We start from the raw sequence: 24,206 nt of genomic DNA on the forward strand, positions 1-24,206 counted from the left end.
TTACTCCAGTCTTCATCCACTAAACCACGCTGGTGCCGACATTACAATTATGTGTAAATTCAGATTTCACTCTTGCCTTATAGATATAAGATGACCTGAATCATCATCAGCTCAGAGCTGAGCTCTCCTCTTTGCTCCCGAGTTCCTGACACATTTCTGTCCTCGCTCCTAAAAATCGTACTCTGTGTTACGGTTTGAATTTATTCTGCTGTTTCAAAATCAAGTTGCAAAAGTTTGTTTCAAATTCAACCACATTCCTCCATCAGGGCGTACACCCTGCTTTATGTGACAAACAAACCCTGCTGATTTTCACACAAGCTCAGTTGAGGAGAGTTCAACACAAAATACAACCCTCAGGCCGACAGACCTTCAGAATAATTGAAGTTCTCAACACAAAATGTGAAAAATAAGTCTAAAGTGCAGTAAACTGATGTCTCAGGTCTCATAAATGGTGATTAAACTTGCTGAAATAGGTTTTGAAATCTTCATTTAAAAAAAAACTGATGACTCGAGTGGGATTTTTTAATCTAACTTGCTCTTGGTGAAGAGATTTATGATCAGTTCTCTTTTAAATCAGTAAGGCCATATTTTCATATGCAGTCTCAGTTTGCAGAGTCATTTAAGACAATGATGCCACATAGAGAAAATAAAAAGACACAGCAGGGTGTGACTAACAGACATTCAGATTGTATATTTTCATTTTTAGTGCATTTCACTATCAAAGGTTATCAAGTTCACATGCTTAGATGAGAGCCACGATCACTGCCTGTTTAACTAAATAGAATAGAATATAAGTTTATTAACATTGATTTTTAAAACAATAAAATGCTGTTTAGCAGCTCTCAGGTAGCAACAAGTACAGAAGAAGACAATAAAACAAACTGCACATAGCCGTGGCGTATATAAAACATTGGGCGAGGGGTGAAAATGAAAGTTTTATTAATTTAGAAATATCAATATCTTCTGTATGTGTGATGTGTCTGTGGCCAGGACACTTTTAATTCCTAAACTCAATGACAATATGTAACGTGTGCATTTCTGTTCTATTAGGTCAATTTAAGGACCTTTTTTCTATTCCCAGACTCTAATTGTGTTTATAGTTATTAGTAAAATCCCCTGTGCTATGAAACTAATATATTATAATTCTGAGCTGTAAAAACCCTTAAAACCCTGGCAGTAAGGCAGTGTAGTTACACAGTCATGCACTAGATGGTAGCATGACTTTATCTGCTCCATTTTCCTAAAACAACAAAACAATTCTATCCAAATATTTTCATCTATTAATAAGACGAGTGGACTCGTGGTTTCTGTGCACAGGTATGATATCTAATTAGTCCGTATCCTGATTGGCCTGATGAGGATGGTGAAAAGGCAAAGTGTTGCAGCCAAGGCGACACCCCCGGTTACTGTCGCCATGACGTCCCGATAAAACCAAACACAGTCCGGGCAGCACACCTCTGAGCTGTTAGTGGGAAAACAAAAGAAAAGGGGACAGCTTTTGTTAAACTGAGCCAGAAAAACCGCAGCAGTTGCTATGTTTGAGAGGTCAAAGGTCAGATGTGCCAGTCAGAGAGGTACAGTGACATAGAGAAAAAGCAGAGACGACCCCTTCTCTTCATGCTCTGCAGCAACCCGAAAGATCCAGTGTGTGGCTGTAGTGTGTGTGGCCTTTATGGTCAAATACTGAACATTACCACCATGAGGCTCAGTAACTGATAAACCTCAGTAGGTTGTACAGTATGCGTCACCTTTAACCTTTAAAACAGGTCACAAAGAAATAGTTTCTTATGGCTTTTTTTTAAAAAACATTTGTTTAAACAGCCGGGCAGTGTAGCTTAAGGACTATTTCCTGGAGCGTATCTCTACATGTTTGCTTCTCTAACAAGTGCATGAGTCAGGGAAATGGTGCATGTGGAAATGAAAACAAACAGCAGTGTCGGTGTTCATTGTAATGAAGGAACCCAGCGTAAAAATGTGGCTTGTCTGGTGTTTGTATTAATTTCTACAACAATGGATCTCTGTGGTTTTAGCTTTGGCTACACACACAATCATTTTCTGTGACATAATGCATATGCACGTACAATTTTGTGAATAAAAAAATAAACATACAGTTTTTGTTCCGTAACTGGAGGAGTGGTTCCCACAAAACAAACTATTTTTGTACTTTTTTTTTCAGACCTTTACTTGTTTTTGGGAAAGAGTACAGTTTTACTTCTTCAAAATGCTCAGTTGAAGCCGTTTCACAACAGAAACCCACGTCCAACATGGGACAAAGTCACATGAAGCCGGATTTCTGAATCATGTCACAAGGTCAACATGGAAATATAAAATAAAAACACTGCTTTTATCACAGACTGGACAGCGTGTTGTTGAGTTTTGAGGTCAAAGTGTCTTGTGGTGGATCTGACTCAGTGGCATTTCCCACTGTCAGTTTTTTATGCCAGTTTCGTCTAAAACTTAATCGTCAGGTTGTGTTTTCACTTGAAAGAGCAGCGAGCAGCTGGGCGTCAGTCACAGTGAGGCTCACCTGCACGGTCGGATGCTCTGGATGAGGATGACCCCCACGCCATTAGCCACCTTGTCTGTGAAGCTCATTGATCCATAAACAAAGGCTCCACTTTGCTGCCAAACAAGACAGAGATCACAGATTGTTACAGTCGCTGCAGCAAAGGAATCAAATCTATCAAAATGATTGTGAATAAGACACATAATCAACTCTCTGAGATGGTTTTTAGCAACCATCAAATCAAGTTTGACTATTTGTAGTTGTCAACTTTGGATACATAGATACGTGTTGCGTAACTGTTTTATTCACATGACCTGTTCAAAACAAGAGAAATAGAGAACACAGCTGATCTTAAACTCCTCTAGTTTAACTACCGTCTACTGACCGTCTGCTCTCCAATAAGCTGGGCCGTCATGGACAGAGACATGACCAGGATTGTAGCTGAACCAGCTCCCAGCAGCACAGCAGCTCCATAGATGCTTTTAGCTCCCATGTTTTTATTAAAAAACACCCAGGTGGCAAAAGTGAGAACCAATAACAGGCCAAACAAATAGGTAATCTGTTAAAGAAAATACAACTTCAGTCAAAATATACATTTTCTGATATAAAGATGAATTCAGTAGTGTTTTGCCAAAATGGTACCAGCATTTATTAAATAAAACTGTCATCCTATCAAGTTCATATACCACACTGGCTCATCAGTCAAGCCCCGGCTCCCAATTATTAGCATTTTCAAATATTTAACAGGGAGTGAATACGTGAACCAAGGTAGAATTTCACATGTATGTTTATCGTCTCATGTAGGACATTAAACTAACCTCTGCCTAAATATGTTCTGCTTGCACAGGCTCTTATTATTTCACATTAAAGTGCACATGCAGAACTTCAGCACTAGAACGCAAAGCTGACAAGCAAACAAACCCAACAGAATCTAAACTAGACAAACAATAAAAAAAACTCTAAATAAAAGAGTTGAACAGAGCACTGAATTAAATTCTGTCCTACGTGTTCAGTTTCCTTTTCCCCCTTCAGGCCTGAGGCAGCACAGTGTTTATTTGCTGAATTGCATCAGTGTTTCTGGACTCTTTGCTGACACACAGGTCGACTCGCTGACTCAAAACGTCCCCTCCTGTCCAGAAGGTCACTACACAAAACATGCATCTGTGGCCATGAAAGCTGAAACACTCACACTGATTCCTATGCTCTTGCTGGCTGGTTTCATGACCAGAGAGCACACGAAGCTGCTGATATAAACGGCCAGAGGTATGGTGGCAATGAAGTTCTGAGTAGAGAAGGAGAAGGTCAGATTTAAAGTGAAGCATTTCACAAATAGAGGCAACATAAGGACTGTATGAATACAAAGTGTGTGTGTGTGTGTGTTTACCTTTGGCAACATCAGAGAGTCAGTGAGGTAAACTGAGATATAGGTCTGAGACAAGTTGACTATGAGTCTGGTGCACATGTACAGAAAAGCCACCTGGTTCAAAAGCAAACACAGGAAACAGGATTTCAGAGTTTGCACTTTATAGTTACTGTAGGGAACTTTTTGTTTTATGTAATTAAAAACATCTAGTGATGTGAAACAGTCTGGAAGCTGTGCAGGAGGTCACAGTGAGGTGGAAACATGCCTCTGGTCTCTTCCTCTTCAGGCAGATTAAATGTGAAAATGGCATTTTTTACAGTGAGTTAGATAAAAACACATTAATATACGATTTCATGTATTCAGAAAGTTTAAATTTAACTCTTTTAAACACATCTTCTTTGAGTTTATGCCCCCGCTGACCCCTGCTCAGGTTCGTAAGCTGCTCAACAGGGCAGAGTGGTCCACTTTTCAGTTTAATCTGAGCACCAGCTTCATTTGCAGAATTTGCATATTGGAGTTTTAACTACAAATCAAACAGTGTGTGACACCCGGCACAGACTCAGCAGTCACCTGGTAGAAGGAGGGCTCTTTCAGCCAGCATTTCCAGTGAAATACAGGACGACGCCACGGTTCCTGTGACGGCGAAGGAGTGATCAGCTTCTCTCTCTCTGCTCTGTCCGACGGTGACGCATCCTCTTTTGTGCCAACGTGAAATATCAGAGAGAACAATGCCCCAGATCCCAGCACGATGAGGGCCAGCGTCTACGGACAGAGATGTCGCTCAGTGGTTTGAACAGCGGATCACATTTCTCTGGCATCTCTCTTCTTACCCTGAACAGAGGGATGTCCACACGGCCCAGGTTGTCTGTGATGGAGGGATCCGCACTTTGCTGAGCCTGGAAGTGAAAAAGCAGCCAGGCCACGGTGTACACAGTGATGTTGGCCACTACAGTGAACGCGTACCTACACAATATGAATATGAGGGAAAAAAAAGAATGAAGTGTTTTTATTATAACCATCACAGTAGACTTGGTGCTCTTTGTGCTTCGTAAATATGTTATTTCCATATTAGAGCTGCTCTGAATAAAAGCTGAAATGACACAGCACATAAGAGTTACTTCCCTTTTCTTTGACCTACCAGCTCCTCTGTTGTGTTTTCAACAGGACTTTGGTTTTTATTTCATTATAGTTGAACTAATAATCACCTCTAATGTGACTCTGATGTTGCAAATAGCTGAGCACAAAGAGCTTCCTCAGTTTAGACAGCTTGTTATATGAGTCCTGTTCAGAGTGTCTATTGTCGTAACCACACCTGTACGCGGTGAGCTCCACCTTGGCGCTCTCGCTGGACACCAGCTCTGGGATGAGGGAAAGGTGTGAGATCTGTGTGGCTGCCCAGCCAAACTGGAAGACGATGATGAAGGGGGAGAAGTAGACAATCTGAAGCCACGGAGGAGTTTTGGCGGTACACAGCAGGCAGGGGTTGAAAATGAAGGGGAAGGACACAAGAACACAAACAGTTCCTGGAAAACACAGAACATGAGTGGAAAATAATCTTCAATATTAGAAAAACACACAGCATCTCTATGTTGTAGCACGGTGGGGGTTATTTAAACACTTTACTTCATTTATTTGACATCTAATTATGAGTGCTTTGAGCTCACATATAAAAACCTTTAATCAGCTAAAACTTCATGCACCCACACAGATGCTATGAGTAAAGTGGCTGATTAGTCTCAGGCTGGAGATTTGCCAAGTGCACTAATGAGATTGACAAAAGCCACTTGAGTCTCAAATATTTACTTTCTTTGCCTAATAATAATAACTTTTCCACCAATTATTGCTTTAATTTTGCACTGAAGATGCGATTTCCGCTATTTAACACATTATGAAATGAATAATTAGACTTATCTGCAATGACATGTCACACTGTGGTATTACTGCAGCTGCAGAGCTACTGTCACACACATGCATTCACCTCCAATCACTCACTGACTCACCGAGCAGATGCCAGGTTTTTCTCTTGCCGTGCCTCGGACCGTCGGATGCTCTGTCGGACTCGTACCCAATCACAGGTGTACACACCCCGTCCGCGATCTGACCGATCAGCAGCAGCACACCTGCGTAGGTGCTCCGGAGACCGAGCACGGAGTGGAGGTAGACCAGCAGGTAGGTAAACCACATGGACGCGCACAGGTCGTTGAGAAAATGTCCCGATGCGTAACACAGGCGCCTGCAGACGGACAGAGACCGACCAGCGGGTACAAACTGCTCCATGATCGATTTGACTCCTGTGATAAAATGTCCTTTATTGACAGTTAAAGATATGTCGCTGTCATATTTACAAATACATAATGCATGGTGTTACATTAGCAGCGTGGAGCAGAAACACACTTCACCTCTGGTCTGAGCATCTCCAAAATCCCCCCAAATATAAGTCGTATAATGATGGATTAGGCCAAGCTGGTTCCCTCCGCGCCGGTCAGCTGAACCGACTGAAAGTTTTAGGCAAATATTTTGATTCGCCAACAAAAACTTATCTGAGCTTTCAGCGGCTTTTTGGTTCCACGCGTCAAAGCGCGCAGCTGCGCTCTGCTGCGTAACCACACTGCTCCCAAACCGTCTGCACTGCTCCTCACACACTCACAGAGCTTTTAACACTGGGTTAGAGAAGGAAATGCGAATTGTATTAAAAAGCAAATTATCTTTTACAAACCACATGTGAGTTTCATTAGGTCATTTTAAATAGTGCAGGTGTGTCTGTGTTGTTTTTGTGATTTGTACTGGAGCTGACAGACAGCTGGTCACTGACGGGGCGTTTTTGTCCTCTGACTGTTCCCCTCTCCACGACACGTTAATGGTTTCACATGGTCACTCTTCATCAACCCCAACTTGAAGCCCACACAACTGGATCAGGATGGTGTGGATACTCAGTTGGATAAAGGGGCACTCCGTCAATTTGGTGGGTGAGATTTTAAATCTTTAACAGGAACCCTGCACTAACACATGAGAGGTTTGCCTTTTGGCTGCAGCCTACCTGAATACTGCTTCTATCCCCGTTTCCATCCTCCTGTTGCTGTCAGTGGAGCTAATCTAGATCACAGCTGCTTAATATGTATTTATTTTGAAAAAAGGTGCAGTGATGAGAAAATTATTTTGGCTGCAGCAATGACTGCTGGTTGTGAACGTGTTGAAAATACTGTAAGTGGGAACAAGTAGATCCTAAAGTTCCTCGATACTATACATTCAATTAGATAATTATAAAAATTGAGCCTTGTGACCCTGGTTTTATAGAGGGGTCAACGTCAAAACATCAACATTTAGTTTACATTTTCCTTAATGGTTGCAAAGTGTATTAAATTGGCCTATTTGTGAAAATGTCATGATGATAATTTGTAATTTAAGTTTCTTTTAAATATATATTAATCAAGTACTGCTGAGTATCAGAATCAGCTGAGTAATAATACTAACAAGTTTCAGTATGTTAAATCTCTCGAGGTTAACCTGCCCCCATCTCTCACCAACTACAAACCAGAAAGATAAGAAATCAAAAACTAATAAAATGCACCATTAGAATTAATGTTAAGTAATGTTGCTCCAGCAAAAAGACACCTCATGGAAGGATTACCTGAAGTAGGCCTAGTCCCAGGGCCCCAGAGACTGCGTATGACATGAATGTGAATATTTTTTGTTTGAAAGTCACTCGAAATCACTCTCGACAACCATCACAGAGCCAGATCACATTGGGATGCTGCACACTCTGGATCTAGACATCAGGATCCTTGTTTCTGCTTCAACTTTTAACTGCTCCTTTTCTTTTTTTTATCCAACGAGCCCCACAAAAAGGAAATTAAATTGTAAAATTGCTGGAGTGCTCCTTTGAAAGGCCATTAAATGTGTAATCTCGTGACCTACAAGCTTTAGGGGAGATTTAAACCGGCTGCACAGCCTGAGCAGCAAGCTGTCAGCCATAACTCTGAAAAAGGACACATAAAAAGCAATCAAAGGGAAACATGAAGCTACTGCAGTAAGGAACTTTTAAAAATTGTGATTTCAGACAAAGTACATGTTGAATATCTACTTTTTACCCCCCCAGCAAACCTCAGTGAGCTGCAGCCTGGCTGTGACCTCCTGACTAAATGAAACAATGGTTCAAAAAGATTTAGGTTACTGTCTGTCAGATCTCTTTCAGCCGGCACCACGCACGTGCACCTGATTTCTCTCTGAACCAAACATCACCTCTCCAGAGAATATGTCGATTGTCACGGCAGAAGATGAAGGGAGAAAAATGTATCCTGCTTATAATCGAGAGTAAAGGATGTGTGCAGTCACAACATATGTTCACTTACAAAAACCTCCAGATTTTCAAGCACTCACACACACACTCACACACACTCACACACACTCACACACACTCACACACACTCACACACACACACACTCACACACACTCACACACACTCACACACACTCACACACACTCACACACACACTCACACAGTAATCCAGTGAGCATTTGGGACAGATTAGATAAAATGTCATTGCGGGACACTCACTTGAGCTTTAAACATTTTACTTAGAAAGGCACAAACTATGATTTCCTGGTAAATTATTTTGATGTAAGAAATAAAAATTGAAAGACATCTTTTTTTCCCATGTAAATTGACAACATTTTTCGGCCATAACTCAGATATAAGCGTTGTGAAGGACTCTTCCTAGATCAGTCTTTATTAAGTTGTTTTCTTAATTGTTAATTTCAAACCTAAAAGTTTACCACTGTAATTATTTTCTTTTTTTTCCAAAAGTGCAATAATAATAAGAGAGCTTAATATCTGTTTCTCTCAATCTTCCACAGTACCTGAGGCCAGTGACTGTGCTACAAAGTCCATGTTGACAGACAAAAAGAAAGCCAGAGTGAGGAAAAAAATTGAACTCCAATACACTACAACATAAAAATAAAGTTTTCAATGCAGGGATTTGACTTCAAAAACTGCGGATTCAATTACAAAAAGAGGAAAGAAAAAAAAATAACAAAACAAACAAAAAAAAAAAACAAAAAACATAAAAATCCTCCAAATTCTGTTTTATAGATGAAATGCTTCCTGTGTTGCCCCAGTTTTAACATCAGCATTGTTCACCTTATCCTCTTTACTTTGATCCCAAAACACACACCAAAGGAAGAAAAGAAAAAACAAATTAAACAATATCCTAAGGAGCAGATTTCTTTCACTCGAACCACCTGAATGGTTCCCCCTGATCAACAGCTGACTGTTGGAACAATACACCATCTGTATGGAATCTAGATACAACAACTGTTTCAAACAGTATCTTTTTTTTTTTTCATAATCACGCCACGGTTTTCATTGTTATAGCTTTTTTACTTTTTCTCAAGCCCCCCGTCGTAATGCAGGTACGTTTATTTTTCGTTGATAAAGGAATCAAGAGTCTGTTGTGTAGTCAGTAGGACTGCAACATTCCTTCAACTCGCCAGTAGCCGGGGAGCACTGAGAACGAGAAAGAGAGAGCGCGAGGAGGGGAGGTACAGAGTGACAGGGGCAGGAAGGTGAGATGGGTAAAAGGGCAGGGAGAAACTGGAAAGAGAAAAGGGACGGGGGGGGGGAGTCTGTGTAGTTTCTTCCATTTAAAACTTGACAGTGACCATAATGTTTTAAGTTCTCTCCGTTCTCTTCTTTCACTTGTGCCTCTGGAGAGCTTTCCTCTTTCTCCTTTTGAAGAAACAACAGCACCTGCAGTGAAACAAAAGAGACGCAAAATTACTGCAACTGTACATCAGCAGGGCTCAAACCGTTTTTGTTCTCCAACTTTATGTTTATGAGAGTTTAACTCTAGGAGAAAACTCTTAAAATCCCTCAAGTCAGTAAAGTAACTGGGTTACAGTCGGCCTTCTCGAGAAAGGCAGTGTCATGTAAACAGGAAACCTGGTAACCGTAATCAGGGTAGGGAATTAGAGAAGCCTGATTTCCCGAGGTAGATTTTTCCTGGAGAACGCCAATTACTCTGCCATGTAAACGTGCAACCGGGTTTCTAATCGACTTTCTGCAAGAGCGCATGTGCATGACAAAGGCTGCCGACAGTGGGAAGAGTCTTTTCTATCTCCAAACAGCTAAAATGTATGGATCGCTTCAATTGCGGAGGTCAAAGTCAATTTCTGCTCTGTCTCCCTAAAGTGATAATTTAAGTTGACGTCTTATTTCTAAAAATACACAGAATCATTTATATAACAGTATGTACAGCACAGCAAGTGCATTTTTAAAATGTAGATAACGCCATACTAGTCGTTTACTCCTGCTTCTTCACTTAATGCTGGAGCTTGTCAAAAATAAGGTACAAATATAAGCAGGCCACCCAAGTGGCCCTACTAGTGCTGGACACAGTAACAAACGTCTGTGTACTCAGAGGGCTGTTTCTTACTTGGTTTCGTCAGCCACTTCAACCTCGGTGGGAGCAGTGATGGGAGCGTTGGAGTGTCCAGCTGTGGGATCATCAGTGTTCAGTTCACCATTTGTTGAGCTCATCACCTGCACAGGTAGAGAGAGAGAAAGTGCTCACACACTTTGAGGCACTGACTGCATGTAAACATACACATAAAAATATGTAACACTGATTATCTCTATTTATCAGCACTCTCAGATAAGGATAGCAGGTAAACATGTAATCTGGAATGTCCCTACTAAAGCAACTTCATTGAAGATTAGAGGATGGGTTCACATTTTCTCATGTGACTTCAGTCAGGTGCCCATATGAACAGGTTTTGCTTGTTGTACTCGTTTGTCTTGTTTCTCCTTCCTCATCTCTACAAAAATATATTCTTAAGTTTCAGAACTAAGTAAATCATGTTCAAATAAAAAGTCTTCACAGAATTCTCAGCTCAACACATAAACACTGTCTACAGAGTTTATTTCAGTGCTGAAGCTTCATTGCCTACAAATGACCTTGGAAATACATTTTTGCAAAGATCAAAGACTGTGAATTTTGTCCCCATTCACTTCCAAATAAAAAGCACTGTAGCAAGAGGAATGACATCAGTTAATAAGGCTCATTTCAACACACCTACAGGTATGTAAACAGTGGGTAAAATCACACTTGTGCAAAAAAAGTGAACCAACCCTTTAAAAGCTGCAGTTCTAATAACAAACACTGGGTGGCATTTTTGTGTCATATTTACTAAGTAGCCCTCACATTTCTGGTGCTGTACAAATACTGCACATATAAGGACAGTATATCTCAACTAATTCAAACACTGAATGACTCATTTTCTTTTCGGCCTTTCTATTAGTTTGCCTTTTTAAATGATGTTCTTTTTCTGCATTTTATGGGGTTTGCATGGCAGTTTCTGCATCTTTCCTGTGTGCAGCCTACAGCAGATGAGGCAAATGAAGCAGGGCGAGCAAACAGAACAGGCAGAGCACTGACACAGGGACTCAAAACTGATGCAAACATAGAGAGAGAGAGAGAGAGAGAGAGAGAGAGTGTCAAGACAGAGCACCTGACAGGTCAGGTAGTGTGAAGTCAGTGTGAGAAGGGGGGTCAGACATAAAAAAGCAATGAGGCTTCATGCATTTGCCATCGGAGCAGCAGCAGTAGCAGCAGCAGTACCTGAACAGAGCCCCCCAGCCGCTCAGCTGTGAGGTGCGACCCCAAAGTCTCCTTATTGGTCACGGGAGTGGGCTGAGACTCACTTCCTTTGGGCTCAGGCGACTTGACGCAAAGAGCAAAAAGGGTTGAGGCAGGTGGTTGTGAAGTGGTGAGAAGGAGGAGGGGCGGGAGAAGAAGGTTGTGGGGTGAAGGGCGAGGCAATGTGGTGGGACGGGGTGAGAGTAGAGGTGTGGAGAGGAGGGACAAGGAGGAGGGAAAGTGAATTTAAAAAAAAAAGAAAAAACAAAAACAAAAACAAAAAAATTATAGAAGACATCTCCCAAGCAGAAGCAGGCTTGTTAAGACAAACTATGTTAATAGAGGAGTAGAGGGGAGCAATAATTTATATGAAGCACAGATCAACACACTAACAAAGTCATGCAGGAGTAAAAGAAAAACAGCAGTGATCATCTCAGCTACAAGTGGATAATTAATACAACACAGACAACGCTATATGGTTCCAGGTATTTGCATTGTTTCAGCTAAAACATAGACTTTGTCATAGCAATACCAGATATAACAGGTTTTACAGTCATGAGAACGGCGCTTTGATAGTGCCAAATGGTGGCAGATTGTTACAAAGCCAATCACATTAAATGCAGACCAGTAAAAAGGCTAGAGTCCATGGTAATAAGTCAGTCATAAAATCTAAAGCACTCTCCGACTATGCGGGAAACAATGACTCATCAAGAACAACAGCATGAATTGTACCTTGATTTCTGTCTATCACAATCATTTCATTGTTGTTTTTATATAATAAAACAATTTATTATTATTATTATTATTATTATAATGAATACCCTGTTAACACTAACACCATAAGGCTCAGATAGCATGCCGATAACAAAAAAAAAAGGGGGGGGGGGATCTACACTTTGTCACACACTAAGCATATAGCTTGTCATTACTGGTGTGAACAATGCAATTTGCATTTTCAACTCATGCATGCAATGACTGGAGCTTAGAGTGGCAAGGTGTGAAGAATAAATTGAAGCCAGAAATGGTGGTATGTTTCACAGCTGGAGCAGCAGAGCCTGCCTCGTGATCGTGAATGTTGGTTAATGTACTTCTATGGCATACTTTTTTTTTTTTAAAGTATCGTACTGTCAGATAAAGAAGGACGGGTCAGAAGCTCGCACACTGGAGACAGGAAGAGGAATGAAGGAGAAGTGGAACTGAACCACAGCCACTTTCACCAGGAAGTTGCAGACACAACAAAAGTAGTCTGGCAGAAAAAACTTGAATGACACGATCAGTTGGTGGGTCATTTGGTCGGTCAGTCAGTTGGTTTGGTAAACTGGAGGGCAGGTGTGGTGTTGGTTGTGTTTTAATGCTGTTGACCTCACCTGGTTTTTGGTCTGCTGTTGTGCTTTGTCTCTGCTGCTGGGCTGCAGGGGCGTGTCACTGGGGATAGGGCCTATTGGTGTGGGCTGCAAAAAAAAAAAAAAAATAGGTGCTTAACCTTCTAAACAATTAGGATGTAAAATATGTGTAATTTCAGATTAAAGTGTCTGTAAAAAAGAAAGTATTTAGGATCTAATGACAAATAATAACATTGAGAGCAATACAGCAACTGCAGTCATGAGATCTAATGGACCAATCAAATGATTTCAGAAGCGAGGGGGAGGCAGAATTTCAGTAAGAGGCACTCACAAGCGATTTGCCGACCCAGTCATACTCATAGTCAAAGACATAGCCGTTCCTATCGAACAGGTCAGTGAAGAGCTTTCTCAAGTAGTCGTAATCAGGCTTCTCAAAGAAGTCCAGTCTCCTCACATAACGCAGGTAGGTGGCCATCTCTTCTGTAGCAAAAGAGAGCATGTTGTGAAATAACGGCAAACTAGTATTGCCATTAGGAACAAATTAAATAACAGTGGTCTGAGTACAAAACTTATTGGTTCTACTGACCAGGGAAGCTTTCACAAAGCACCTCAATGGGTGTCGCTCGCTTGGTGTCCCCAATTTTCTGATATCTCTCCTTCAAAGTATCCGCCTAGATGGGAAAATAGAGAGGAAAGAGAGGACAGGAGAAGAAAAATACTTATCATCAAATGCATAGCGGCAGACAGTGTAAATGAACAGGTGCAATATTCAAATGTGTTATATACTGGCCACTTGAGTTGTGGACGGATGCAAACTGTTGAGTCATCATTAGACTAACACTGAATGTACTGCCCTGGAACATTGTGCTGGTGAAAATCTGTTTCTTGTTGTTTATTATTTTGTGGAAAGCCTCCTTCAAAAGGGCCATCTCCTTGGAGATACAAGTTTCAATGGATACTTCTTGTGTGCTAGAAAAACTGAGGTACGATCCAGCACCACAGTGTTAAGTTATAGGTATCAACATCCACATGCGCCAAACTGATCACGCCACCCCTGATTTGTTGTTGTCTTGTATTATTCACACCGAATCTACCATTATACTCAATCTAACATGAATTAAATCAACTAAACACATTAGAGAGCAGATTAGACTTACTTATATTGTTGCTCTACACATGAAACCATCTGAGGGGTACCTCTGATGGCACACAGATGTGACTACGACTCATTGTGAGTTCCATGTCTAGTCACTGTACTTCTTCACTGTATTTTGATGCCAACTGTCATGTGTGTTGGTGAGAACTTGTTCTGGCTTGAGCCTCCCTTCATCCCCCACATTCATACATCCCTCACAATCATCCACCAAGAGCTCCCTCCCACATAACAAATGTTCAGATGAGGTGTCTTGTCTTCCAGTCTATTCTATGTACACCTTTGATACAGATTCAAAAAGCCCAGCAACTCTGCAGCCAGTTTTAACCTGTCCTCCTGGCATCTGTGTTCATGCCTGTGTGTTTCTGGTGCATTAAGCTCTTTCACAGCAAATGTTCCGATGTAAAACAAGTGTGTAAATTGATTTTCTGTTACATTCAAAAGGATGGCACAGATAACTGTACTGGAATAATTTTAGCACTGATAATTTCCTGTAGCTTTGCAATGAAACTCAGTTTTAATGACAACTGGGTCTATGCAAAGCAGACCGCTCATACCCATGTACATAAACAGAAGAAACTAAGGTAGGAAAGCATATCAAAAATGTCTTACAAAATGCAAATAAAGAGTTTTGATGACATATGATTTGTTTGTTGGCAAGTGCCTATAGTATAAGATGGACAATAACAGCTTTGTGTCTGGAAGTTAACCATAGATAAGCAAAGACAAGCAAAATCACTTAAATAAATATTTTAACTGACCAAAGATCCCGCACAAAAGACAACAAAAAACTTGGCAAAGGGAAAAATTCTCTGTTTCACATTAGTTCTGCCCTGTTATTTTTATCTCAACACGTCATCACAGAGACATCGTCAGGTTTCTAATGCAACAGCAGCAATTTAAACAATCCAAGAGTACCAAATAGTTTTTAAATATGTATGTACGTTTGTCACAGTAAGGGTCCTCTTTATGTTTTCAGGTTCAACAACTGAACATTACTGGGACGCCTGAACATGTGAGAGGATGTTGATGTGAACACTAGGCTCTCTGTCCCTAAGGCCATGCGGAAAAGAAAGAGATGCAAAACTGACAGGTGCAAGTGTACAGAAGGAAATGCAACATTTTTGTGCTAAGCATTTAAAGAATTACAAGCAGTATGATGTAAACCAGTGTGCTAATATATGGACAACTCCAAAAAATGCATGAAAGTACCTTCAGGCCCTGCCAGGGGAGGCTACCTCGGAGGAAGTACATAAACATGTGACCAAGCGCCTCCAAATCATCCCTTCTGCTTTGCTCTGAATTAAAACAAAAAGAAAACATTAGGTTAGCTGTGAGAAACAACTTCTTTTTAAAGCCAGCTGGCAAGAATAACAGCCAAGGGTGCAGTCGGAAATACAGAAAACTACAGTTAAAATTAACCACATTCAGTATAAAAGACTGAGCCTTACGGCAGGGGTGGCCAATCATTTGCCATAAAGAAACATTAGACCGCAGGTTTTCATTTCAACCAAACACTTCACCCACTGATTAGCACTCCTTTGAGTACAGAGGAAGAACTAATCAGTGAAATCAGCTCCTCAGGTGATTGTTTGGGAAAAAAACGCTCTGTGACAAAAAATGCCGACCACCAATGCCATTGAAATTGGTCTATGCAAATTTAGAGGCTGCACGCTTCATGAGTCTTTCTTACCCTTGCCCAGGTGTGTGTTGATGCTCATGTAGCGTGCCGTCCCAGTCAGACTCTTGTGCTCCCGGTAGGGGATGTGTTTTTTGGTCTCGGGGTCTATGTACTCTTTGGCCAGACCAAAGTCAATGATGTGGATGGTGTGCTGCCTCTTGCTTCCTGGCCGTCCCACAAGGAAGTTCTCTGGCTTCACATCTCTGTATATCAGACTCTTGGTGTGGACATACTCCATCCGTGTTATCTACATGAGCAATAAACAAATGATGATTAATCTATGGAAATGTCAATCATTGAATTATCTAGGCACTTTTCAAACCAGAAGAGAAAGTATTCAATGTACAAGCCAGTAAAAATAAATATCCAGCAATTTTTTATCTGAGGCTATAATGAAGATTCTAATAAACATTTCTTTATTACCTTCAAGTTAGTTTAAAATAATTAAATAAAAAAATTGTTAATGACAGAAAACTAGTAGTGAGACCTAACGTATCCAAATTTACTCCTGCTGCTCTTCACTTTTCGGGCTTACCAGCTGTATGGCTATCATGAGGACGGTCTTGAGGGAGAAAGTGCGGTCACAGAGATCAAACAGGTCCTCTAGACTGGGCCCAAGTAGCTCCAGGACCATGGCGTTGTATTTCCCGCAAGGACCAAAGTAGTACACCTGAGGGATTCCCTCTGTAGAGAAAAACATACAAGCATTTAGCTGACTCTTACAAAACATCTACATACAATTTTCAGTACAATTAATTATTTGTCTAGTGCACTTTTATTTTTCTTCCAATTGCAGTACGTTTATTTTATTTCAAGTTGCCATGTTTAAATAGCCACACCTTGAAATTTCAACATCAGAAACAAGTTCTGTGGGTGCAGAATTTTATCAAAATGTTATTGCACAAAAAGGTTTTTTAAAAACATTTTTAAAATTACAGTATTTTACTACAGTATAGCCCTGTTAAGGTCATTGATAAATCTGGCGCAAAAACGTGGCCAGTGGAACTTTATGCTACCACACACTGTCACACAGAGCCGTACCAGTAAGACACTTAAGAAACTAATGACAAACTACACTTCAATTTCACTGCCAGGTTTGTCAGATTCAAACATGGCTTGTTATTTCTTTTCTCTGAATAAGGGTGACCGTACAGGGAAAACAGTAAGGTAATCAGCACAATGTTAACAACTGTAAAGAGCCTTTCATACTAGAAAACACCACACCCATTTCTTGGTTGCATGTATGACTTTTGAAGAATGCAGAAGGATTAACCTGTAATACATATTATCTTCATATAGAAGTGTACTGACAGTGGGAAAATTGGGGTGTGGCAACAGACTACACAAAACTTCGGGGTATTGCCTTTGCTTCACTAACCTTTGACTGAAACCACAAAACTACTACAGCTACCTAGCAAATCTAAAGACACAAAGTAATAGTAACAGTAATGTCAACATCATCTGGTCACTTGTGCACTAGAGATTAAATTAACAATGGATGGAAGTACCTAATTAGCTGCCTAGCTGTATCATATGCTGGATCATATAATGTAAACACAGTGCTCAGGTCAGCAAGCAGCCTCCCTGTATGCTTGCATACAAGGAGGCTAGATAAAAAAAACAGATAAAAAAACAGCGACAGACAATTAATTTACAGTTGGATTTACCTGATCACATCAAAACATCAATCCAACAAACCAACAAGACACACACAAACACACACCTGTCTGCACTTTAGTCTCTAGGATTTTCCTGGTAATGATGCCTGTGACAGATGAAGCAATGACAAGAGATCGCTGAGAGGCTGACTCATCAAAGCTTGGCCCAAATCTAGAGGGCATTCAAAGCACAGTCATCACAAGAGGAGAGCACAGCGTGTATTATAATCTTCTGCTGGTGGACGTGAGCAAAGATTACAGCAGCTATAAGCACCAATCCGGAAATGAATGGTGGACAAGCCCAGAACACATTTTTTTTGGGAGATTTCAGTCTAAAGGTCAATATATACGGTGACATAACCCACCAACAATGGCTGTGCAAAACAGGATTTAGGACAATTTACCAAAAACAACAGGAGTAAATTCCTCTACAAACATTTTCTTTTGATCAGGAAAGAGTGAGCTCTTTGAAAGCAACATAATGATGCATTACTGCCAATCACCATTTTGATCAACAACAATTTTGCTCTTTTCAGAAGGTAAAGGCCAACTAAACAATTTCTAAAGGTTAAATTACACCAGTGAAATGGAACAGACTGAATCAGTTCTGCAAGAATAAATATCTATAATACTAGCTATTATAAAGCACAGTAAAAAAAATCTTGTAGATGTGTTCAGCAATGTAGGAAAAGCTCTGGCTTTCACTGCAAGCCTTCGTCAGTGGTGCTCTGACCCCTGCTGTCTTGACAATTTGAGACAATCCACCCTATTGTAACTGCAGGCAGGCCTTCTCAGGCAACACAATAAGAGGGAAGGCTGCATCATGGCAGCTAAAGACAATGTTGCCCTACAATGAAATGTCAGAGTTAAGGGCCAGAGAGGAGACGTCTAGAGAAGAAAGGAGATGGCTGGAGAGGGAATGCATATTAAAGATTTAGATTATAGAGTGGAGTGCACTGAGCGGAGGAAGAGAAGGAGAAGAAGAAGTGACTTCCATTAGGGCCGGTGCTCTGGAGATGTTCTCAAAAGGCTGAAATGTGATCAGCGCTCGAGCTTGCACAGACTGAGCCCAGTACTACAAATGTAAAATAGCTCATAAGCACAACATTGCTACAAGTGATCACAGGGCTGAGTGCAGGTGAAGGGAAAAATAAAAACAGGTGAAATTAATTATTAACTCTACCAGACATTTGCAGCTTTTAACTTACACTGCTCTATGAAAATTCAATCTAAAATATTCAAACTAAATATTTAGCGGATTTTAGAAAAACTAGGGCAGTTGTGCTCAACACAAGTTGTTCTTCATTCATGTGTGCATTAATGCAAAAACCAGAAACACATGGACTAAGATATTTATCAGATGAAACAGAGTTTTTTACCCAAGTCCAGAAAGCTGTTATCCATCAAACACTGTTTAAATAATGTACCACAGTTGGCCTAATTTGCTTCTTGCATGACATCCTTTGTAATGTGGCAATTGGAAGTACATGCACCAATAAGCTACAACATTGATGCCACATATTATTATTCCATAACCGCATGAGTCAGCTTCTTAAATACTATAAATACGTATAAAATCGTAAAAATACGTAAATACTATCTGAAGTTCTTGCCATAAACACAATGTGACTAAAGAAGCAGAGCTTATACAAAGTGGAAATTAAATACTAGCTATATCACAAGCACATTTTAATAACCATTATAAGCAGTAGTAGAACCACTGCTATTACTATGAAAAGCTACTGAAATGCCAGGTCTTGTAAGGTTGTCAATTTTCACAGAAAATTGAGAAGTGGGAGGCAGTATTACGAACAGCTGGGATCTGTTCAGGACAAGAGAGAATTAACAGTGTGCAGATAAGCTCCTCCTGGGCGCCACGAGCTGAGTATTCCATGATGTGACATATCTGAGGCTCTTGTGTTGTGCAGGACTAATGGAGTCACATGCCCCTTTTTACCCAAGTTTACAGCATCAAGATTTTTATATATCACCTTAAAGATTTTATGGGTTACATTTTGCATTTCAAAATATGGCTCCTATTTCGAGAAACGTGTTTAGTGAAAGACGCAAAGTGTGTGAAGGAACCCAACGTACCACTTTTCCTCCTGGAATAAGAAGCAACCCATTCGTTCAGTGTATGATTCGGTCTACTTAAGGCTTTAATACAGTATATGCTCAAGTATTTATATTGTTTGACAAAGTAGGACATACATAGTAGTAATAATTTTCAGAACAAGTGAGGTCTTGCATGTCAATCTTATAGATTGTATTGCCTCATCATACCTATCTCTAAAATATGCCATGTAAATGTGTAATGAAGTTGTGAACTTGTTCTATTATCCTACATGTATCTAGTTTAAAAAAATTTAAGAGCTTAAAAAGAATTACATTACACCTCAATCAAGAGTAAAGCTGAAATCCAGTAGTGGTCTGAGTGGAAGAGGAAATGGTCAAAATGTGTTTATAGCACACAAGAGTCAAGCCTAGACTGGACGACTCCTCTACTATGATCAGGGCAAACAGCACAGGAAATAATAACAGTACAGAATTTATGTATGTGCGTGCATGTATTGTGGTATATTTGCTCACAGATCAGACTGAAAGATTAAAGCAAGAACTGCCATAAAGGAATAAAGGTAAAATAGGCCACACCCTGTTAGCAATGAACACTGGAGAGTTGGAGAGAGTACTGTCTGCAGGCAGCACACAGTCAATCAGGGAGGCAGAGGATACTGTGGCTAGGGAAGCTATCCAAGTAGACACACCATAATGGTCTGGCTGCTTGTGGAGGGCCTTCTATAAATAGTCAAGGACTGCCCTAATGCCCCACCTCCTTATCAGCAGTGGAAGGCTTTTGCTCTGACACAAGGAGCCAAGTAGCTGGCACGTGTCACCAAATTAGAACACAACGCATAGACTTGTCACACAGTGAGGGATCACTGGAAAAGGAGGACCAATCATTTGCAAGTTACAAAGTCATCTCAGCGTTTATTCAAATTTTTTTTCTAAATATTCACCACGCATAGTTATAGACAAGCTGTTAATAAATGCAGATGATTTAGTTCTGTTGCCTCTCCACAGGCCCAAAGCTAAAGGTGAAAAAAAAAAGAGGTAAGGGATTATAAGAATAATAGAAGCTGGGTAACATCTCACATTTCATGAGTCTACCATACACAAATCATGACACATGTTGTCCATTAAAGGGTGGCAAAAAATGGGTACTGCATACTACCATGAAAACGTCATCCCACTAGTAAAGTACAGCGGAGAGAGCATCGTGATTTAGGGATACTTAGCTGCCTCTAGGTCTGGGCAGCTTGCCATCATGGAGGGGAAAATTAAGTTTATCAAGGGGTCTCTCAAGATAATCTCAGGGTGGCTGTCTGCCAGCAGAAACTCAGAGGTTGGATGATGTAGCAAGACTTTGACCCTAAACACTGATGCAAATCTACTTTAAATTGACTCCTGAAAAAGAAAATCCACTTTCTGGAACAGCTCAGTCGGACCCCTACCCGACAGACATTGCTGTGGAATGATCTCTGAGAGCCATTTACACCAGTCATCCTAAGATTATGGGTAAAATTAAGCAGATAAGGAACACATTGAGTTTATACTTCTGAGGGAGATGAAAATCAGAATTTATGACCAATAATGTTAAATTTAAAAAAAGGTTATTCCATAGGTTTCACATATTTCTTTTCATTGTTTATGTACATTTAAAATTCAAATTACTATGTTTTTTTAAGGAAAAGCTGATTTTCTAACATAAAATTACGCAGAAATACAGTATAAACATTGATAATATTGTAAATAACTACTGCAGCATGAAACAGCTGTTTTTAAAACGTATTTACATACAACATACAGAGGCCTATAATCAGCATACATTAGTATTTACAATTTGAATGTTGTGTTTGCTAATGCAAATTTACTAATTTAAAAGGACTGATCATTAGAAAGTAATTTTTGCACAATGCCAACATAGCTTTAATTGAAATTTTCATAAAAATATTGTTATTCCTATGTCAATCATATCCTTTATATTATATTCCTTTATATTATATTATATTCCTTTATAGTACAAAGACAAGGACAACAGTGTTTACCATGATCTATATCAGATCTATATATGTTAGTATAAATAAAAAGGTAATAAATGAAACATGAAAATACTGCTTTTAATGTAAGTAAGAGTGGCTGCAGCACTAAAAGCAAAATGAGCAGGAAACAGCACAGGCATTTTATCTCTGCTTTTTTTAAATTTGACTATGACTCTAAATTAAAAATTTCAGCATGCGTGTTGCAGGCTGGCCAGAATCAACATATGTAAATACATCTTCACACACAAACCTGACCAGGTGAGCCTTTCCAAACAGTCATGGAGGCATGCTGCATACTGCCTCCCTCACCCTCTGTAACTAGCTGACCAGCCAGACCAGATCAAAGAGCTGCTGCATATTAACAAGTTCTGGTCTGTGCTGTAGCACTGGGGAGAGTCTGGATACTGTAGAAGTGGGATTACAGAAGAGCAAACAGGCTTTCACAGCATCCACTGGTAAGATAAACACATTGTGGAATTTGGCCTCAAGGAGAATGGAATCATTTACACTTGTTTCATGTGTCTGTTCACCTGATGTTACAGGCAGATATATTTGTGTGTCTGTTTCTGACTTTAACAGCCGAGTATTCTCTTCCTACTTAAACCCCATCTAGTGTGAAAAGACTGATTCACATTTAACACATCATTATGGTGATGTCGGTCAGACTAGCAATTTACAGACAGCACATCTCTTACCTGAATTTCCCAACTGTTTGTAAAATCTATACTCCAAATGGAGCTGTGGCGCCCTGGACTTTATAGGTTCCTGTAAAAGAAAAGAGAACAAGAATGTTACATATTATTATATAATATTACATAGCATTAACAAACAATATCAACTACAGGTTTTATTAAGCTAAAGTTATGACTTTAGGTCACAGTTACAGTTCAAGCTTTATTTCAATACACAGATATTTGATGGATTAATGTCAAGCCATTTTTTTTCTATGATGACATGTTGTTTGACTTTGAATTTAACCCTGACAGAAAAGTCTCCTCCATAGAAAAAAAAATTAACACTGAAATTCTGAAACATCAGTGGTTTTCACAAAGTGAAGGGAAATTACAGACCTAGTACAACACCACAAAAGCACAAATTATACCATTAAGAGCTTTACCCTTAGAGAAGAGAAGCCGTTTATGAGTGGCATCACCACGATTACCTCTGCCTGTAATTAACTTAAATATCTACAGTAGGTATTCCTTATTTTTAAGCCTAATAGAACTTTAATTAAGCTTCAGGTCAGACTTGTGGGATGTGAGAGGATAAAGAGCAGTTCCAGATGGTGAACAGCAGGTCTTTGTGATGACATGGCTGATAATCAGCCCACTAGAACACATTGTTCATTATATCGCTAACTCTAGCTTTACAACCTAAAATGTAATCTGATTAACCCCACAATCGTGATGACAAGGGCATTATAAACAAACGTGACGACGATAGAACAAACACACACCCAACTTAATTCCTTCCTTCAATCTTCAATAGCTGTGCCACAGCCTGTGCTAAAGCCCTCATTTACCACGACTGCATTCAGTCCCCTCTTCACACAGTGCCATCCAGAACTGGATTTATATGGGTCTAAAGTAGTTAATTTTTCAGAATAATCTGTGGATTATCGATAATCGGGAGTGAAACTAATTATTGCAGATGTAGTTAGAAAGGACATGAGAGAGAAGATTGCTGGCGTTTAGCCTTGCAACTTCGCAAGGATTGCTTAAAGTGAGATTTAATATTAAAAGTTATTTTCCATGTGCATCCAATTCCAAATGACTTCTATTTTAAATTGTATAAACTGAGAGCTGAAAGCTCCCACATTCATTCAATTAGGCCTTTATCTAATCAGGAGCATTCTCATCTAGTGTCCCGCTAGCCCCTTAGAGTGCACACACAAAAATGAGCTATAGTCAACACAGGAAGGACCATCCCATCGTTTTACTGAACCCAGTTAAATAAAATACATGCTGTAGTATTGGAATAAAACATTAAAACGTTGTTCAGCTAATCCTCTATTTTCTCTCTGTCTTTCACAACATTACAATGGTTGATTAAGTCACAATTTAATTAATTAATTAAGTAAAGAAAGTTTATATTGGGAGAGTAGAGAGGCAGACAGGAACATTTGGTCGATTAAGGTGATTTGGTTATCTCTATGTTCAGTCTGTGTCAATTTAATCAAAACATCTAATTTGTTAATAATAATGAACAGGTTTGCATGTGTGCCTGTCTCCTGATGGAAGGTATAACTCCCTAGTAAGCAGGGCTAGAAAAATATGTAAGTTTTTCAGTTTGTAAAATAACAACGTTAAAGCCATTAAAATATATAAACAAAGATTTTTAAAGGAGGAGATCTTTGTAGCAATAAAATAGAAATAACATTTTAAAAAATGTATTCTTTGGGTCAACAGTAGAGCAGCCCAAGACCTAACATCATGAGCACTATGGTTGCTATTCCCCATTGATTCGCATATTGTCAGTTGTCACTCAACACAGCAAATGCTGTATGTTTGCACGTGAATGCAGCCGTAGGCATAAAATAATCCTGCTGGTACTGTTTCACTGATAAGCCACTTTCCTAAAAGTTTTTTTTTTTCAATTCAATTAACTTTATCAAAAAGGAGTTTTAGATTCTTTCAGTATATCTGTTGTGTATCTTTGTGTATCTTTCAGTTTATTTTTTAAATACTTATTTTAAAACACAGGACAGCAATGACATACTTTGTGAACAATACGAAACTCCTAACAAACACTAGTCAAACTGTGTAGT

The 24,206-nt window shown here is 39.7% G+C and overlaps 2 protein-coding genes across 7 annotated transcripts in view; both read right to left on the reverse strand.

Moving 5' to 3' along the window:
- Positions 1-674: 674 nt before the first annotated feature.
- mfsd12b (major facilitator superfamily domain containing 12b) lies at positions 675-8,324 on the reverse strand. 3 transcript variants are annotated; one of them, XM_026344970.1, is made up of 10 exons: positions 6,586-8,324; positions 5,870-6,160; positions 5,182-5,392; positions 4,700-4,832; positions 4,440-4,631; positions 3,891-3,983; positions 3,696-3,788; positions 2,892-3,065; positions 2,528-2,622; positions 675-1,462 (listed from the first exon to the last, which is right to left on the reverse strand). In XM_026344970.1, the coding sequence occupies exons 1-10, from the start codon at positions 6,599-6,601 to the stop codon at positions 1,327-1,329; spliced, it is 1,434 nt and encodes a 477-aa protein (XP_026200755.1). In that variant the 5' UTR covers positions 6,602-8,324; the 3' UTR covers positions 675-1,326. The 3 variants fall into 3 exon arrangements, with proteins under 3 accessions (XP_026200755.1, XP_026200756.1, XP_026200757.1); XM_026344971.1 differs by having other exon boundaries at positions 6,269-8,324; XM_026344972.1 differs by having other exon boundaries at positions 5,870-6,175; positions 6,269-8,324.
- A 101-nt stretch (positions 8,325-8,425) lies between these two features.
- Positions 8,426-24,206, reverse strand: part of csnk1g2b (casein kinase 1, gamma 2b) — a 28,843-nt gene continuing 13,062 nt past the window's right edge. For 2 of the 4 annotated variants that reach the window (XM_026344973.1, XM_026344974.1), the window contains exons 3-11: positions 22,135-22,204; positions 16,217-16,365; positions 15,694-15,928; positions 15,213-15,298; positions 13,434-13,518; positions 13,179-13,327; positions 12,872-12,955; positions 10,302-10,408; positions 8,426-9,616 (exon numbers count right to left, since the gene is read on the reverse strand). In XM_026344973.1, the coding sequence (XP_026200758.1) occupies positions 9,562-9,616; positions 10,302-10,408; positions 12,872-12,955; positions 13,179-13,327; positions 13,434-13,518; positions 15,213-15,298; positions 15,694-15,928; positions 16,217-16,365; positions 22,135-22,204 (1,020 nt within the window). In that variant the 3' untranslated portion in view covers positions 8,426-9,561. Of the gene's footprint in view, positions 9,617-10,301; positions 10,409-11,486; positions 11,589-12,871; positions 12,956-13,178; positions 13,328-13,433; positions 13,519-15,212; positions 15,299-15,693; positions 15,929-16,216; positions 16,366-22,134; positions 22,205-24,206 lie in introns of all 4 variants that reach the window. The other 2 variants (XM_026344976.1, XM_026344975.1) reach the window with 2 other exon arrangements.

Source organism: Anabas testudineus, chromosome 4 (assembly GCF_900324465.2).
Source record: "Anabas testudineus chromosome 4, fAnaTes1.2, whole genome shotgun sequence".
NCBI lineage: Eukaryota > Metazoa > Chordata > Actinopteri > Anabantiformes > Anabantidae > Anabas > Anabas testudineus.